The 18,466-nt window shown below is 36.1% G+C and overlaps 3 protein-coding genes across 6 annotated transcripts in view; all 3 read right to left on the bottom strand.

Annotated features, from left to right (window-relative positions):
• Positions 1–2,522: 2,522 nt before the first annotated feature.
• LOC105458693 (androglobin-like) lies at positions 2,523–8,348 on the bottom strand. 4 transcript variants are annotated; one of them, XM_011704184.1, is made up of 9 exons: positions 8,018–8,348; positions 7,778–7,855; positions 7,492–7,681; positions 7,046–7,267; positions 6,715–6,834; positions 6,413–6,618; positions 5,647–6,112; positions 3,470–5,400; positions 2,523–3,216 (listed from the first exon to the last, which is right to left on the bottom strand). In XM_011704184.1, the coding sequence occupies exons 1-9, from the start codon at positions 8,240–8,242 to the stop codon at positions 2,626–2,628; spliced, it is 4,029 nt and encodes a 1,342-aa protein (XP_011702486.1). In that variant the 5' UTR covers positions 8,243–8,348; the 3' UTR covers positions 2,523–2,625. The 4 variants fall into 4 exon arrangements, with proteins under 4 accessions (XP_011702486.1, XP_011702485.1, XP_011702487.1 ...); XM_011704183.1 differs by having other exon boundaries at positions 6,413–6,834; XM_011704185.1 differs by having other exon boundaries at positions 6,413–6,834; positions 7,996–8,102.
• A 40-nt stretch (positions 8,349–8,388) lies between these two features.
• On the bottom strand, positions 8,389–16,106 carry LOC105458692 (G-protein-signaling modulator 2). The gene is made up of 8 exons (XM_011704181.1): positions 15,780–16,106; positions 14,682–15,047; positions 14,403–14,545; positions 14,076–14,315; positions 12,993–13,467; positions 12,541–12,746; positions 12,281–12,425; positions 8,389–11,320 (listed from the first exon to the last, which is right to left on the bottom strand). The coding sequence occupies exons 1-8, from the start codon at positions 15,822–15,824 to the stop codon at positions 11,117–11,119; spliced, it is 1,824 nt and encodes a 607-aa protein (XP_011702483.1). The 5' UTR covers positions 15,825–16,106; the 3' UTR covers positions 8,389–11,116.
• Positions 16,107–18,248: 2,142 nt separating this feature from the next.
• Positions 18,249–18,466, bottom strand: part of LOC105458716 — a 2,151-nt gene continuing 1,933 nt past the window's right edge. Inside the window, exon 4 of the mRNA XM_011704233.1 lies at positions 18,249–18,274. Within this exon, the coding sequence (XP_011702535.1) occupies positions 18,249–18,274 (26 nt within the window). The remainder of the gene's footprint in view (positions 18,275–18,466) is intronic.

Below are 18,466 nucleotides of genomic sequence, written 5' to 3'. Positions count from 1 at the left end.
ATCATTGACTGTGGAACATTGCGTTTTCATGTCGACCCAGGTATTTTGTCTGACTATTAGTTTCATGTTTGTATATATCTGCAAATAATTTAATATAAAACATGTGGAATATTGCATTTTAAAACAAACCCGGGCACGCCAAGTTTTTTCTTCATTATAATTCTAGTTTATCACTTTTCCATTTTTCAATTTTTAAATATTTTTCATAAATAAGCTTTTTGAGGTCTTTTTTAATAATGAGGTACTTGGTTAATTTTATTGATTTCACGACTATTTTTGATCAACACATTTTTTTAGGTACTTGGCGTATATTCTTTCTTTTTTTAAAAAGATTTTTTATGGGATTATAAATATACTTAAATATATATGTATATGTATTATATGTGGTATATTGTAAATAAATTTAAAAGAGATACATATATTTTACATTCATTTAAAATATATAATATATTATACATATATATTTATAATATATTATTATTTTTATTAATATAAATATAATATATACCAAAATAATTTAAAAAAATATATTTACTCCTTATTAATTAAACTTCAAAATTCAATGTAAATATGTTACAAGGATTATTACAAAGTATTTCTAAATGTGTGTGTTATATATTTTGTTACGCACACACATTGTTGTAAGACATAATATTATAGAAATATCGACGCTTTTATAAGCGCTTTTTGTTATAATGAACAGGAATCAAAGAATAAATAACTCGCCACGTTAGACAACTGAGCGGAAAAGCCTTAAAATTCAATTTTTCTTATGCGCATTCCTGGCAATAAACGAGGCATGTCAAGTAGTACGATGGTATTTGCTTTTCTTGGGATATCCGGAAATCGAATGTTTTCTCCCGTATGTAAAATAAAGGCACACTTCGGCAAGTTTGATGTTGTGTCAAATGTCAGGACAGATACTATTTTACTACAAAAGATTGTTTCATAATAATTGCGAACATAATTTCTATAGTTTTAATAAATAAAGTTTCAGAGTTGCAAATGCATCCTTGATCAATATTGTGAAAGACCCTCAGCAAATTAGAATCAAACCAATGAAATAAAAAAGATAAATTTTTCGTAAATTTTTAACAAGATAATATTTGAATATAATATAATATGTATTATATTTTAATACAATATAATTTAATATTGTATTAAAGTAAGATAATATTATATTAAAAAATACAAGATAATGTTTTAATATAATACAGCATGTATATATAGCAGCCTTTTTGTATAATCAGCCTTTTTGCAAAAAGGCTATAACCTCTTTGCAAAAAGACGCCTTTTTGCATAACGCCTTCGAAAATGGTTTGGGTTAGTTTTCTTGGCGTTATTCAAAAAGGCGTCGTTTTGCAAAAAGGCTGATTATACAAAAAGCCTTTGTACTTTATATTAGTTATTATATACATGCCATTCCCTTTATGTCTTTATTTGTTATACTTATTCTTATATTATTATATTATTATATTAAATTATACTTATTATTATATTATTATATTAAATTTTTAATTTATAATTTCCAATTCTTTTTAATTTTTCAAATAATCTCAGGACGTTTGAATCAACGTTAAAATCAAATCTGTTCTCAAATTATGCTTTCTAAGGTTAAATACTCAGATACAGTTCAATGTAAGTATAGTACGAGTATGCACTTGTGCGTGATGCAGCGATACGCCGTAATTGTAATTCGCTGCGCGACAGACAAGATCGCCTAACACAAACATGATCGACAGTGATTACTAGCTGAGCTGACGCCGATCCTGAATGCAGTAGCAGCTGCACCTGCAATCAGCGTGTAAGCTGCCACGGCGTATAGCATGTACGATAAACGGGCTCGACTTGTCGTGGTATTTAAAACGAAAAGCTACGCAAAAAATCTAAGACAATTCGAAAGAACCACACTAGACTAAAGACAATTCTACCAAAAACGTATAAAATAAAATAAAATAACGATAGAAATTGAAACTTAGATCGCAAAATATCACCATATCAGATCACTAAAATTTAGATTTCAAAAATAAAGTTAATATTATAGTTAATAAATCAAATTAGTTAAGGTCGAAAGTTCATAGTCAGTTTGACAGTGAAATAAAAATTGATTTTGTTATCGGTTCGATTAAAAGAGCGACGACAATATTTTCGATGATAACGTTGCCGATCGTTTATCGCGTCCACTGTACGCCTCGGAGCACCCTCTCTCGCGCGTAGACATCTCCTCTCGTAATTTCATAATAATCCTGCTAGACTGCGTGGACTGGTCCCGGATGAAAAATGGACGGAACGGATCGCCGTTATCTCTTTCTTGGGCGGCCAGAGAGGCGTCATTAAAAGGTGGATCGTGGACAGTCATCAACGCGTAACAAGTGTGTGCTTCTCAAGTGAACAGCGCTCTTGGAGTAGCGCGCGGCTACTAAAATAGCAATATCTCATTCGGCTTTTGCTGGAAAGCTGTGCACGTCTGCTTATTGCATGATAATTTGATAAATATCTTTAATATTATTTAAATTGTTTAAGAGAGTTAGTCATTTTTGGATATATACTTAATTTAAATTACAAAACACATAGTGTTTTTAAACGTAATAGAGTAGTTATTATATCACTTAAAATAAAATCTTCTTAATCCTTCTTCCCCTTATTCGCTTTATTTTTCACTTTCTCGAGTATCAAACTATCGATGTAGATCTTCCTCATTTCGTAAACAGCGTCCACGAATGTTCTTCTCTGCCAGAAATTCTTTTCCTTCTTCCCGAAGTGCTTCAAGTATCTTCGCAATTGCTTGTTCATCAGCTCAGCCAAATTCTTCAAGTAATCGAAATAATTCGTCTGACTGTCGACGATAATAGCGGTATGTTGATCTTTCAGTATCTCATCGTCGTTTTTCGTTTTTATCCGCTGATCCTTTGCGTTCTTGTCTCTTTTCATGTATTTTGTCAGATCCAAAGCGGGCAGATCGTAATGAAATTCCGATGGCTTCAAGGTTCTGTATTGTCTCGCGTACGACAGACAAAACTCCATATCTTTGTCTTCTATTAATCTCAGTTGCGTCCCAGTTTGATTCAAAGACACGTCAGACTCAATTTTCGAGGCGTATGCATTCAAAAAGGCTTCTCGCAAATTCTTTCCACGTACGGATCGATTCGGATCCTTCGACCACCAGGATTCTTTCAGTAGTATTATTTCTGACTCTCTGCTCGTGTCTTGACAGATCTAACGAATGCATATACTATATATAAAAACAAAAAAATATTTTCTGATAAAAATCAATCTTCTAAAAAAAAATAAAATAATACTGAGAACTATAGGAAAAATAATAATAAAATGATAACAATTGCTTTAGAAAAAATTATGATTTTGGGATCTCGTATTGAGGAACATACTAGTTATCTGTAAATTAATATACGATTTTTGGAAAATATTTGAGCAATACTATTTCATTGATTAAATTGGAACAAACGCGTACCTCTACAGCATCCCGAGCATCTGTAACAACCTGAAGAATCCAATATGGAGATTTCAAAGTTTGGTCATTACTTATGACTTGTTTTACGTCCTTTCTCATCGTCGGCAGACTTGACCTCAACGACGTTCTATTTCCGGATTGTATCGTTGTTTTTATATCCCCCGCGCTCTTCATTTTTGCCTGACTCGCGACCGTCCACTCGACATCTGTGAGAGGCCAGCTGTTGTTGAGCACGAAAGCCTCTATGTAATACAAATTTTTCTTCTCCGCATTTTTTATTTCTTTGCCTATGTCTCGACTGTTATTCTCGGTCCTGTAATCTTCATCATTCTCGGCGGCATGCTTCAAGATCACGAAGGGTAACAAAACTGTCGAACCGCCGTTCACATCGATCAAAATGTTGCCATCTTCATCGATGACCTTTATTCTGATCTTTGCCAGGCTGTAGGAGGTTGTCAATCTTATCGAAACGATACTTCTCTTCAAAGGCACTCGCAGAATACATCGCGAAATACAATTTCTCACATTCGGAATATAGGTACCGACTAATTCGTCGACCATCAGTTTTGGTGGTTTCGTCTCCAAGGACAAAGGCCGTTGCTCATCCACTTGATAAAACATTGAATCACCTTTCACAGTAATCACGCGAAATGTCCAGTCAAGCTCTTTGAAATGCTGTTTATCGCTCCAGCCGTAAGCAAACACCGTGTAACCGTCCGGAAGGTATTTGTAATGACCTGGCATCACGCAGTTCACGAGACGCGTCATCTCGCGTCCATTTTGATTATTGAAGACACGCAATGCAAAACGAGGAAGATTGATTAGCAATTCGAAGGCCGCGAGAACCGCGTCTGGCTTGGGATTCACAACAATTCTGACAATTGGGAACCACTGCTCATGCCTGATGTTTTCCAGGACTCCCCTAAACTCCTGAATATTCAGAACGTGAATAAAGTCCTCGGAGCAAGGATACAGATTGCGCAAGCCATTATGACGGTTAATGAGGTTTCTTAATAATCGACTTGCGACAGATGGGTCAAATAGGTCGGATATTTTCTGAAGTCGTTCACGAATTTGTGTATGGAGAGCGTGATCAGGACTGTGAAGTTGTTTATACCCCTTTACTAGACTCATCCTGAAGAAGGATTGAATCGTTGTCGCTGCTTGATCGTAAGTAAAGACTTCTTTACGGTTAGATGAAGTGGAAGACCACATTTTCGAAGTCTCCTTTGTAAGATTTCGAAGAATCTTTTGATTTGTCATTAAATCGAGGTATTCTGATCTAATATGCGGATTTAGGAAGAACACTCTTAAAGAATGGAGAATGTCTTTGAGTTCTTCATCGGGAACAGTCTTTTTGATTAATTTAATTTGTTCTTCCATAAAGAAACGGTGTATCAGCGTTCGAAAATTTTTATTTTGTTTTGAAGAGGCAAACTGCAAATTAGGCACGTAGCTTCGGTAGAGATTCTTTAACATTGCTGGATAATCCCTTGTTCCAAACGATCGATAAGCCTTGCAAAGGTTATCGCTAATTACTTTCGATATCTGTTCGATTCTGTCGGACTCTGTGGTCATCAGTTGTTGCACAGTCGCACAATCTCCAAGATGAAAATTCGTGTCTGAAGAAATAGTCGTCAGACCGAAGTCTGAATGGCTGTGAATCCGCAAGAGTTGCCTACCAGCTTTCAATTCCACAATGGTCGACTTGTTACCGGTTGTGGAAATAATTATTGATTGATTCGATGGCTCCGATATGAAAAACCAGTTGTACTTTTCCACGATCAAGTAATCTTTTTCGTGCAAATTGGAATTCTTATGTTTCGGTGCGGTGCAAAGATTGAACAGGAAAAATTTTTTCTTCGGAGAATCGCAAAATAAATACAAAGGTTTGTATCTGGATTTCAAAATCTTGCCGCTATTGTAAATATCTACAAACGTTCGAATAAAAAAAGCTTAAGAAGATTGGAATCTTATCTTTTGTATAAAAATTAAAAAATTCAATTTATTTTTGGCATTAATTATCAACGTAATAGCGTTAGATATTTGAATACTTTAAGATAAGAGTTTTAGAAATGATATAGATAATAATTTCTTTGAATTTATGGATATTTGATTATTTTTTCATTTATCTAAGAATATATGTTACTTTGAATTTTGCATAAAAGCTACAGTACCTTTCTCCTTTCCAGTTTCTTTTGAAGCAACTTTTGCTGCTTCCGCTTTATAACTTTCATTGGCTATCTTTAATACGTCGCTTGTTACTTGACTGGAGTACTGGAAGTGCTCCAGCTTGTAGAACAGATGCATCTCCGTAACGTATGAAGCCATCTTATTGAAGTCGATCCATCGATTGACGTTTTCCGTTGCTTCTTCTTTCGACATGGTGGGCAAGTCTGATGTTCTCTGAGATCTCATTCTTCTCCGGATAAATTTATCGGATCGTTCGATCTCGTTTGAGGAGATCGAGTTTCCCGCGACGTAATTTTTATCACGAACAACGCTGCTGTTGCACTCCTCGAGAGGGCTGATCACCCTCAAGTAACGAATCGGGACAAAGTAGTCGGCAGGATCGATCACATTTCGCGAAACGGCCCACTTTAACCAGCGATGAAACTTCCACTTCGGTAATAGCGGTTTTACCTTGGGAGGTAATGATGGAGATAATTCGAATTACAATCCGAACAAAAAAGAGAAAAAAATTTTTAAGTGTTATAGCAACATTTAAGAGAGATATTTAGTAATAATCTAATTTTCCAATAATTCTAATATTTTTCCGACTTGTGTTTTAAATTTCTGTGCTATTTAGAATGTCAGCAATGCTATTTTTTCCTTTTTTGTTTTGTTATTTTTCTTTTATTATTTTCCTACGCAATGAGTTATCGTATCGCATAATAATAACTATTATGAAATAGTCATTGAATTGCAACTTGATACCCTTACATCTTTGGGATCTATAGGAACGTCACGCGATTGGATGACGTAAATTACGTGATCCCAGCAGGGCGACAGACCAGGCACCACGTCGCTTCCGAGTGCTCGCGTGTCGCTCAAGAGAAGGAACAACGCGGTTGGTTGAGGTCTCTCGGTCTCGGCGGCCGCGAGCAGTTGCTGAGTTTCTCCGGGTTTTCTCGCATTCGCAGAGCTTTCTATTCGGAAGTACAAACGGGAATACGTAACGTAACGCGATAACCGAAGAAATGTCAAACCAGATCGTCGCGAACACGTACATTTGATAGACACACCTGGAATATAATCGTGCGCGGTTCGCGGCGTCCATTCGAAGTGTTCGGAATATTTCGTTAGCAAATCCCATTTGTCTTGCAACGTTAGATGAGCGACGTTTATTATCAAGCAAGTCCAGCCTGTATTGTTATTAAAATTTATGTTATTGCAGCACCTTTTTTTTGGATAGGATCAATATGATGACGACTTATTAATTTATTTATAGCAGAGAGCGCGGATTACGAGAAATTAACGAGATTTAAAAAAAGAAACTTTCTCTAAATTAAATTAATTACATTACTTTGTGGAAAACGAAGTGATAAAACAAAAAGATGGACGTGACATATCCACCTGTGAGGCAAGCAATTGGATGGAAGTCGATAATTTCGCGGCGTTCGGTCCAAGTCAGCGAGGCAATCTTGAGCAACGCTTTGGCAAGAAGCATCGGCCATAGTTCGAAGTTGTTGGACGTGCACGGTAAAAGAGGCCTGCCATTTTTATCAACAGGAATGACGTCGTCCACCAGAATGCGACGCCAGCATCCCATGTAATGTAATCTTACGATATACTTTCCTAAAAAATACATTTACGCATATTGTCCAATACATTGATTGGAACTGCGAATGATTAAAGCGACATGCTGGCTACGCAGAGGATGACAGATTTAAGTTTCGAAAAAATTATTATCGATTTTCGAATCTGAGTTTCGACAACGCACACAAAGACTTTCGAAAACTTCTGTATGTAAAATTGTCAGAAATTATTGCGAGCTGAATAGCTGAATATATCATATCCACCGTTTGGATTTGTCACGGGCCGATGCTGGGTGTCTTTCCCAGCTTTGTTCATGGAGTACACGTGCATCCAACCATACCAGGGATTACGGTAACCGGTCCACGCGAAATTCGAGTCCTCACCGCTGATGTCTAAACCCTCCCGACCGCAATATTGCAAGTTCACCAGCGCGGACAAAAACCATCTCACAAACTGGAAATTATCATTAACATTAACACTGCTCTTGCTTACTGCTCTGTAGCAAGCCATTTAAATTGTATATTGTCAAATTACATTTTTTTAAAATACCTCACTGTGTAACAGATGTTTATTGTTTGTAATCAGATCGGGATATTCCATGGTCGTCGTATATACTGTCGGAGAAGCCTGAAAGGGTGCATTTCCGTTATATTTATAATATAGTATATGCGATATATTAATATAGCATCAAATCAAATTGCGTAAATTGCATATTATTGTTATTATATATATTAATTTAAAAAATTAATATCCGTTATCCAAAGTACTCGATTAAAACAGTGGCTGTACAGTCAAGTGCTTCAAATCCTTCGCTCGTATCCAGTGTTCTAAGTCAGGTTCTAAAGATCGTGGTATTGCAACACGCTCCGCGTCCACGAATAATCCGTCGGGGCCATTTTTGATCCCCCATTTCTCGTTGTTCAAATCGAAATCTTTCCATTCCGGCCACAATGCGAATGCGACGTTTGTGTCGGAACGACGATTGATCTCAGCGGTGAAGATGCTTTCCGACATTTTTGCCTTTGACTATATAAGTATATTTATATAGTCAAAGATTTTTGCGAGAAAAAAAAATAGGAAGGGAGACGCAGATAGCTGCAGCTTCAAGAAGTAAAGAGACCTGTACAGGGTGTGACGAATTGTAATTATTAAGTGTTCAATTCTGAAAAAAGTATATATTTTTTTATTGATCCTTTATATATTATATACTATCATATGGACAGAATGGAATGTATTTATACCTCGATAATCGTGAAACTAAAAATTACATATCGATTAGTACGAAGAACTTATAGCGTTAACGTCTAAGTGTAATTATAACGAATATGTGTTATATATAAAAAAAAAAGGTTAAGATAAAGTAATTATAATGTAGAATATATCTTAAGAAATAATGGTAAAGAAAAAAAATTTTTCGAAGGACCACGAAAGTCCTACGATCAGCATGATTTGTCATTTAGTCTTCTCAATATAATAATTTCAGCCCTTTCTCCGACGGATCAAATCAACGATCAATGTGTACATACAACACTTTTTGCAATTACAATTTCATAACATAGCAAAAGATACTCAGCACGATCTCGATTCGGTAATTAGTATATCACTATTCTTGCACTCTTGTTGAATCAATCGTCAACTTATACTCTTATATTAACGATAGCTCTTCCTTTTTCGCATAAAACGACAGCGTTGTTGCAGTTCGCGGCTCGTCGCTAGGTCGACATTTTAATCGGCATGGAATTACTCAATTATATACACATGTTTAATTATTGGAACAGATGAGGCGCTACAGCTAAACACGTATCTCCACGTGGGCCACGTCAGTCCTAATTTAAACCTTTAAATAAGAATCTGTTGAATTAGTAACAGATATTGTGTATCATAACAAGTACGAAATTTTTAGAGTTCCGAAATTATATCACCAATCGAAAATACGCTGATTCTCTAACCGCGGGGGGAATAAATACAATGAGATGAGTTATTGTTTCGCCAATTGGAAATAGTATCAGACATTATCTTCAGTACCGCGTCGTCAGTACCTCTACAATACAATGATAGTAAGCCTTCGCGGAAAGAATTTGTGCGACAAGACGCGATAGAGATTCAGTCAATTATAAGCTTGCTTTTCTATCTTCTTTTAACGAAGTCTCTTCCTTTTTTTTTTTTTTTAGCATATTGAGAATCTTTGGCACTGATATTCGCTACAAATCGCCGCTCTATTGAACCTATATCAAGTAAAAGTAACATTCGTGCACCGTGATCTTTTTAGTTATAAATATCCTAACTTTCCCTCTCTATCTAAAATCCATCAAAAATATTTTATCCAGCGGCAACTATATGTATCTCATACGTGAAAGTGAATCAAGAAGTAAAGTGTACTGCTCGTAGAATGCAATCGACACAGCATTTGACTACCATAATAACAATATAGCTAAATCTCGCGTGAATATAAATTTCTAAAAGTTTCAAAAAAGTTAAGTGACTCCAATCTCCGTGATTGAAAACTTCTTGCAAACAGGAGTGAGAAAAATGCTATTCTAATATTCTACAAGTCGTAAAGGAAAATTATTACCGCACTTTACTTTTTGACTTTTCCCGTACAATGCACGATTTATATTTGTTGTTTATTATCTAATTTATACGCAATTATTTAGCAATTAAGAGAGCTACTGATAGAGCGAAACTCGGCGGTGCGTGAATACTTTTCTCCATCCACCGTTCATAACATCTCTATACGCGTAATATATTCCTTTAAAAAAATAATCCCGCCTCTCTCCTTATAGAGATAGAAGTAAATCGAAATATGCACGAAAAATATATATATGTGTATAAAATAATAAACCTACAATCTCTTGAGAATGTGAATGTTGAAAGGCCACGCGCGTTTGTCAACGACGAACGCGAATGTCCGAGAATAATTCACGCCCTCAAACTGGCAGTGTTCGGAAAACCTGTTTTGCACGCGCGCGATTTACGGACCCGTGTAAAAGCAGGCGTTTATAAAAATCTTGATAATACTAAAACCGATGCTAGTTACTGGCATGTCACATAAATCACGACCGTCGTCGGCAACCGCAAAACGCATTACATTTAACACTCGACGCGACTTATTCACGATTGGCAAACAATTTATATTCACCGAACGCTACGCAACAATAATTTATTCGATTCAAGTTAGCCAGAAACTAACGCGGCAGTTGTTATTACTAGACAGTCAACTGAAAAGTCGTTCACCTTATTGCATTGTTCCGTAATGCTTTCGCACAACCGGCTGCTAGCAGTCGCTAAACTACGGAATATCGATTACGGGAGTATCAGTTACTTACCAGTTGTGTAGACGCGGCGGTCTACGCAAATGAATAATTAAGTCTACATCTGAACGGAATCGAAGACCTGAGTGCAAAAAACGAATTCGTTTTCCTCAACGCTATTTCTACTCGAAGGAAAAAGGGAAAATAGTTTTCCAAATAGTAAATATCAAAAAGATCTGCGTATATCGTTTAAGTATCCTCTAAGTATCGTGAGTTAAACGTAAAGTCTATGTTAAATCTTTCAGTTAGTTTCATACTTTCAGTGACAGAATAGCAAATAATCTTTTTTTTTTTTTTACGTGACATGCGAATTTCCCGCCTTTAAGCAATTGTAAGCATGATCAATCCGTCACGGTGGTTCGGTTCTCACAATCGGGTAATTTGAGTCGTTGCCTCTTCGAATCGGACTCTATTCAGTCGTACAATTCCAATCCTTTCCTCTATTAAGTAATCAAGGAAGCAGAATCGCGGCGATAAGCGAATGAAGGCGTCGACGCAGTCGTGGACACGTAAGATGAAGGAATTCAGCAAATGGAAGGTATCGTGAGGACTTGAATCACCGTCTGCTGTCGCGAGTTTAGCACGCCTTGCCGGGCCCGGAAGCCCTTTGATCCTCCATTCGACCCGCTTGAAGTCTTTGGATCAGGGCGAAGAGATCCTCCTCGGGCACCGTGGAACCTGATTGAGATTTCCCATTGGCTCTACGGCCTCTCTCCTCTTCGGCGTCCTGCACTGTTGATGCAGCCGGTAGAGGACTTCGTTGGTCCTCTAGACGTGAACTCTGAAAGCATTATTCTTTGCACGAGGTGTCCTTTTCCGTCGAGTAAGAGAAAAGATTCGAAACAGTGCACGATAAACAACCCAGTGAACGGGAAAGGATTAAAATGGATTAAAATTTTTTAATTCATGAATTGAAATGGATTGGCTTTCGTAGAAATTAATACATTTCTGTTTCATAATACGAATATAATATAATATTTTTTGGATTAGATGGATTGAAACGATGCATTTCCTAGTCACAATTTTTAATTGAATAACGTTCATGATTTATTTTTACAAAAAAATTATTTCATTATAAATCATGTATATATATATTTGTTAATTTAATTTGATTGAAAAAACTGCATTTCTTATCTAGAATTTTGAACCAGTGTTCACGGTTTACTTTTTAAAGCTGAACTTTTTTTGAATTGAATGGCATAGAAAATGTGCTTCATGCAATTCCTACAGATGAAAACAAAGACATTGGGCATTGAAATGGATTCAGATTTTCAAAAGTACGCATTCGCGAACGTTGAAATGAATTTTTTTTTCAATCCATTTCAATCCATTCTCATTTACTGGGAAGTAACGTGATAATTTCGACAGTACGTTAAATCAAGAATGGAAACTTTCTTACGGAGGGTATGGAGTTTTTCACACCCAGAAATCCGGTGGGTGTGAATTCCCTAAATGCGGGATATTAAAAAAAATTTTTTTGAAATAATTATTTAAATGAACTAGTTCTTGCGTAATGTTGAGATAAAATTAAAAGAAAAGTATTCATATTTGTAAAGAAAAAATATAAAAAGAAATTAAATATAGAAGTAGAAATATATTTTAACATACAACAAAGAAGAAATAAAATATTTGTGTTATTACCCCCCTCCCCCCCCCACCCCTCCTCCGCCGTTTAGATATGAGGTACTCCACACTCAGGAAATTTAAAAGTCTCCGTTCCTGCGTTAAATTGAATTCAAACCTGGCATCTAACGAGCATCTCGATGAAGGAATCGTCCGAATCCTGATTGGTATTCAGCCCTGGTAGATAGGGTAACGTCACTCGTTGCTCATCCATTCGTTTACTTTGCATTCCAGCGATTAATTCCAGCAAATCCTCGCCGTCTCTAAAAATAAAATTGTCAGACACTCGTTAGACACAACAAGAGTATAATATAGTGCATTATCATGATGAGTAGTAGCGCCTATCCAGAAGAACAGAATTAATACGTTCTCACATACTTGTCATCCATGTCCGATACTTCCGGCGTGATTGTTCGATACTTCGGATTGCGCTTCGTGTTGAGCGCGCAACGTTGATCGTCCATTCTGCCCGATTGAAACCGAGACAGCAGATCGAAGAAGTTATCTTCCTCTTTTTGAGACGCAACACTGTCTTCTTTGTCCAACATTTCCGACTTATCTTTCTGCTTTGCATCGGGTGTGAGCTGATAAAATACAACAATTGTTAGTTTCATTAATTAAAGTGAAATATACATGGCGTTTTACACAAAAAATTTTTTCCGTGTAATTTTTCGATCAATTTAATTTTATTTGAATTCCAATATTTCAATATAAATTATTAATTACGTTTCATTGTCAGATTGAAGGAATGAATTAAGCAAAAATAAACTATAATAGATAGAACCGTTGCTTTTGTTTTCTAGTTTCAAGGAAAGGAAAATTGTGCGAACCTTAATGAGATCGAGATTGTCCATGCTCTGTCGTCTGAGTCTGTATCTACAGGGCATAGTCGTCGGGACATTTGACGTCGCGTTTGTGGTTAATTTCTGCGTGTTCAGATTCTCCTTGTTACTCTCCTGCTGATTCTTTTCGAGACCGAGAATTTTCTGCAAGTCATCGACGTTCATCTGCGCGGTAGCCTGGCCCATTTCATCTTCCAGCTCCTTCGAGATGTGCAGATGCAGATTCGCGTAGTGCAGCGCTTTCTCGTGATTACCCATTGCGGCGTACGCGTTTCCCAGCGACCAGCAGGCGCGCCCCTCGCCGACGCGATCCTTCAGTTGTTGGGCTATACCCAGATGCCACAGGTGATATTCGACGGCTGCCGTATAGTCGCGCAGGAGTGTATACGTGTTTCCCAGAGAGTAGCATGCCTGCGCCTCCACCTCGCGATCGCCCAGCTCCTGTGCAAGAACCAAGGTCCTCCTAGAAAATTTTAATTTTTGATGATTTAAAAAACTGCATTGATTCTTCGTGTCAATTCGAAGTTGTGCAGACAAACTCGCTATTGTGCCGGCAATCGCTTTCACGCATATCGCATGCGAGATACCGATAAATTATACAACCGTGATGTCATCATTTTAATTTTTAATTTAAACTAAATTATATTAAATATATCAAGCGTTTATTATTTGCTTATAAATATTTTTTCTTAACTTACTTTCAAGAAACTAAAATTAGTTTCAATGTTCGTATTTAAGAAACAAGCGCGCGAAAGAAATAATGATTTGACAAGTAATAGAGATATATTTGTCAAAATAAGTGATATTCAGTTGTAGTAACTCTTTGAATATACATATATATACATATATATATATATATATATATTCACTGCAATTATTGATAATTTTGTGCTTGTCAAGAGCATAAGTTAAAAATGTTTGCCAAACTTGAGTCCATCGGCCACAAAAATGGCTTTTACCAAATGTACATATGCAAGTTTATTGTTTCCAAAGAGGTTAAAGAGTTAAATGTATACTATTTGAATATAAAATTGCAAAGACGCACGATTAATTTGGCAAAACTATATTTACTTATAATGCTGCGCAGCCTTCTCGAACTCGCCTAAAAATATGTGCGAGTTCCCTAAATTGCTGTTAGCTCTCCTCTCGGCCGGCTTGTCGCCAAATTCTCTGGCGATTTTCAAACGTTCATTGTGATAATAAATGGCCTGTTGGAAATCGCCCAATAAGTAGAATGTATTGCCCAAATTACCGCACGCTCTACCTTGAGCCGCGGAATCCTCCAGTTCCCTCATAAGCTCTAAGTTTTCTCTGTAAAAAAAAGCAACATGCACTGATAGACATATACAACGTAAATGTTAAAATTAATCGAGATAACGATTGCAGATAAAATCTTACTCATAATAGCGCACAGCCTGTTGCAAGCACTGTCGGACATCCTCGGAGAATTCTCCTGGATCCTGATGACCTATTCTACCCGCTTGCTTGCCCTTCGCATGATATACATTTCCTAAATTGTACAGGGCTCTTCCCTCGCTGAGCTGCACATAACGGAATTATCGATTTATAAGTTTAGAAATATAAATAAAATTGCGAAATATTTAAGTAAAGCAGAAAAAAACATGAAAAAAATATCGTCGGTATCGATGATTTTTTTTTTTGTATGTCGAAGTATACCTTATCTCCAATCTCTCTAGAGATCTCTAGATGCCTCTTGCAGCAGATCATGGCCTCGTCGAACTTGCCAATAACTTTCAGCGTGTTGCCCAGATTTCCGCTGGATTTGGCTTCGCCCAGTTTGTCGCCCATATTCCTGGCGAGGGTCAGGTCCAACTTGTGGTACTGCATCGCCTTGACGTAGTCACCCAGGTAGAAGTACGCGTTACCCAATTGGCTGTAGATCGCGCTTAATATCCGCAGATCGTCCGTGCCGGCCTGGATTGCCGCTTGGAAGAACGCCACCCCGGACTTGCAATCGCCAGCCTTGCACAGGCGTTCGCCCTCCAGCGCCAGTTCCAGACACATGTTCCATCTCTCGCTATTCTGATAAACAAGTTACAAACATCATATGTTACACGGGATATCTCTTATAGAAAATTTTCTGTATTTCTAATTAATCGTCGCAGACTTCGCATGCCATGGGGATGCATTTATTGAAGTGCAAAGTTACAATAATTTTAGACAATCATTTACAAAGTAATATTGAAAGAATATGCAATTTAATACAGTTAATACAGTTAATCTAATATAACATATTCATTTTTTTTTAATTATTTGCATTATAAATCATGCAAATGTTTGCGATGTATTAACTATACGATATATAAAGAAATGCTACGCAGGCAAATTGAAATTCGTTTCTTGGTTCCACCAGGTATGGCATCGAGAATCGGAAGTAAAGCAAAGCTTGAAAGTGAAAAGCTAAACACGGAGAGTAGATACATTGCATTAATTATTGCATGCAGAGAGAATCAATAACCTGTTTCATTATGTAAAGACTAAAAAAATTAAAAAGACGCTATTATTTCTTTGATTGAAATTAGACTGTTTTCAATCAAAGTGCCACAAAGCTTGCTTCAGAACACAAAAACTGAGATAAAGTATTTTCCTCGTAATGCGAGCATATACTCGACGAAATACAAAGTTATACCATAGTAAAACCGGAGTAAACGATTGCACGAAACAAAATTGTGATATGAAGAAACAGGTGTGGCAGCGATAAGCGTGAGTCACACGTGGAGCTCGGCGTCATTAATTGAACGTTGATTCACTCACTTGTCCCTCGGACGACAGGTTCTCCGCGCTGGCACTTAGAGACATCCTATTCGCGACACCACCTCTTCAGTAGAATGAGACACGACTCGTTCGAACGCCGTTGAAACGAGACGGCCGTACGTTGCTATCGGTTCGCGAAATAATTGTAACTGCTCCGCGTAGTAGCATGATACTCCAGAGCTCCGATTTTGGGAATCAGCTCATGGTCGCGCCATCCTCCGAGCATAGCTCCCGGATCCTCTTACTCCGAAGCGAAGAGCTGCTCCAAGTGCTCCAACGCGAAACGATTCTGTAGCGCGTCCAAACAAATGGCGCCGTCGGTATCGGTGAACCCAGATCGTGGAACCTTTGGACGCATGCGCTATTGTCATAGGCGCCGACTTAGAGGGGGTAGAGCATTTTTCATCCCCTCCCCTCACCAGCAATAATTTTTTACTTTCTCGTTTTTTAACAAAAGATTTTTGAACAATTGCAAATAATTTTAAATTCGATCAAAGCAACTGTCAGGCGCGACCATACGTTATGTAACGTTGGCGTGGCAATGTAAAAGTATATAATCTATATACATATTTTTGTACACTTCTACTCCTCTCCCCTCTCCGGTATAATTTATAGGGACTATTAAAAAAAGATCATCATTTGAAATGCTTTCGTCTTGCCCCCCCAATATTTTTTCCAAGTCGGCGCCAATGGCTATTGTAATGGTCAGGGGAAATGCGTGCCCCCACTATTTTTACACGCATGCGTATTTTTATATAGTAGGTTCAATTTAACTTCTTAGATACTATCCCAGCAAACACAGATCACAATTGCAATGTTGTAACAACATTGTAATATTTCAGTTATATTGCAAAAATATTACAACGCTGTTACAATACTGCAATTATAATCTGCGTTTGCTGCAGGGATGTGTCAAAAATACGAAATGCTGGATACTTTAAACAAAGATTTTTACGAGAATAATGAAGTAAAAGCTGATGATATACGAATTATTTATGAATAAAGAAATATGTATATACTGTGCTATAAAAGATTAATGATACTATTCAAACAGAATATTAACGTTTTAAAAAATCGTTTAGCCAAAATGTTTTTATGATGTAAAAACATTAAAAATGTTATTTAAGATTAAATATCCGTAAATTAACTCTCCTTCTGTTTGGTGCTCGAGCACTCGTGAGCATCATTTCTCCTTGTTTGACATTTGATAAACAACAAGAATGAAATGATTTCAAGAGCGTATAGGCGTGCCAAGCGAACGCAAGGTAAATCATCAAACAATATGTCTCGCATAAAAACGGTGCTTTTATAAATTAATAAAAAGACGTTATAGAAATGTTGTAAATATCTTATAAAACGTTTTTATAAGTTTAACAAAATAGTTTAAAATAAAATCTCATTAATATATATATTATTATATATACCATATAAGATTCCCAGATAGCACAGAGAGTTAAAAAAAAGAACTCAGAGTTACATACATATATGTCATCAATTTTGAGTTCATTTTCAGATGCAAAAAAATTTTTTTCCTAAAAATTCTGAAAAAGTATTCTTTTGGCACCTAAAAATGATTTTAAACCGTTTCTGCGCTCGTAAATTATATAGGAGGCGAGGATAAATTTTATGGATACTTTATAGTTATTCAGATTTTGTACATTTAGGTAGTTTATTGTTTGTGTAACATTTATTTATACTTTAGATTTGTATTACATACGTTTTTTAAACATTGAAAAGCAAATTATTTCGCTCGTGTTTCTATTATATTTATCTTTTATTTTTTGTTCGCTCGCATGACGTATGTCACAGATTAATATCTCTGATATATACAGAGTATTAAAAAATCGTATATATTTTAAACAGAGAATTTTTAATTTCTCTTTTAAAAGAAAATATCAAAATGTTTACGAAAGGAAGATGTTAAAAAGGTTTGATTTTTGGCGGCCCGGCGGAACCTTAGTTATCCACAAAAAGTTGTTGCTTGGGACCCACATGAAATAGTAAAAATAGTTTTATATCCCAGAAATGCAGGGAAGGTAGATTTTTTAATGTTATATCATGTCTTCTTTATAATTCGAATTTTCATATATCAGACTAAGATTTATTATTAATCGAATTTATTGCTGTTTCTCATGATAATTGATACTTTTTTAGTAAAAATTCGACTTATAAGAGATTTAAAAGAGGCTTAAAAGAGATATAACATATCATAAAAAAATCTACTTTCCCTGCATTTCTAGGATATAAAACTATTTTTACTATTTTATGTAGGTCTCAAACAACAATTTTTTGCGGATAGCTAAGGTTCCGCAGGGGCGCCAAAAATCAAACTTTTTTAACATCTTCCTTTCTTTTTCAATATTTACGACAATTTTAATTAAACGATTTTATAATTAAACTTGATGTTACTATTCTTATATTATAGCAATATGTTAATTTTAAGATACTCTGTATAATATTATAGTTATATTAAATTAAATCGACATTACGACATGCTGCATAAAGAATTTTTTTAACTCTAATAGATGCACAACTCAGTGGTAACATAAAACGTTACAAAGTACAAAGTACAAAATAACATTAAAAGAAATTGCACAAGATGGGATTATAAATCGTATAAAGTTATAAATCTTTTTTAATCTATATCGAGTTTTCTAAAACTACCCTCAACACCAAACAAATCATTC

The sequence above is a fragment of the Wasmannia auropunctata genome, unplaced genomic scaffold, assembly GCF_000956235.1.
Source record: "Wasmannia auropunctata unplaced genomic scaffold, wasmannia.A_1.0 LD334385.1, whole genome shotgun sequence".
Classification (NCBI taxonomy): Eukaryota; Metazoa; Arthropoda; class Insecta; order Hymenoptera; family Formicidae; genus Wasmannia; species Wasmannia auropunctata.
The sequence above is the reverse complement of the archived record's forward strand: the minus strand, read 5'-3'. Positions and strand labels throughout refer to the sequence as shown.

Excerpts from the sequence above, each read along its gene's own strand:
- LOC105458692 (XM_011704181.1), bottom strand. The coding sequence starts at position 15,824 with ATGTCTCTAAGTGCCAGCGCGGAGAACCTGTCGTCCGAGGGACAA. Across the intron at positions 14,316-14,402 it reads CAGGCTGTGCGCTATTATGA|AGAAAACTTAGAGCTTATGA; the intron begins GTAAGATTTTAT and ends TTTTTTTTACAG. Across the intron at positions 12,747-12,992 it reads ACAATCTCGATCTCATTAAG|CTCACACCCGATGCAAAGCA; the intron begins GTTCGCACAATT and ends GTATTTTATCAG.
- LOC105458693 (XM_011704183.1), bottom strand. The coding sequence starts at position 8,242 with ATGTCGGAAAGCATCTTCACCGCTGAGATCAATCGTCGTTCCGACACA. Across the intron at positions 7,856-8,017 it reads AGGATTTGAAGCACTTGACT|GCTTCTCCGACAGTATATAC; the intron begins GTACAGCCACTG and ends GCACCCTTTCAG. Across the intron at positions 5,401-5,646 it reads AGAAACTGGAAAGGAGAAAG|ATATTTACAATAGCGGCAAG; the intron begins GTACTGTAGCTT and ends GAACGTTTGTAG.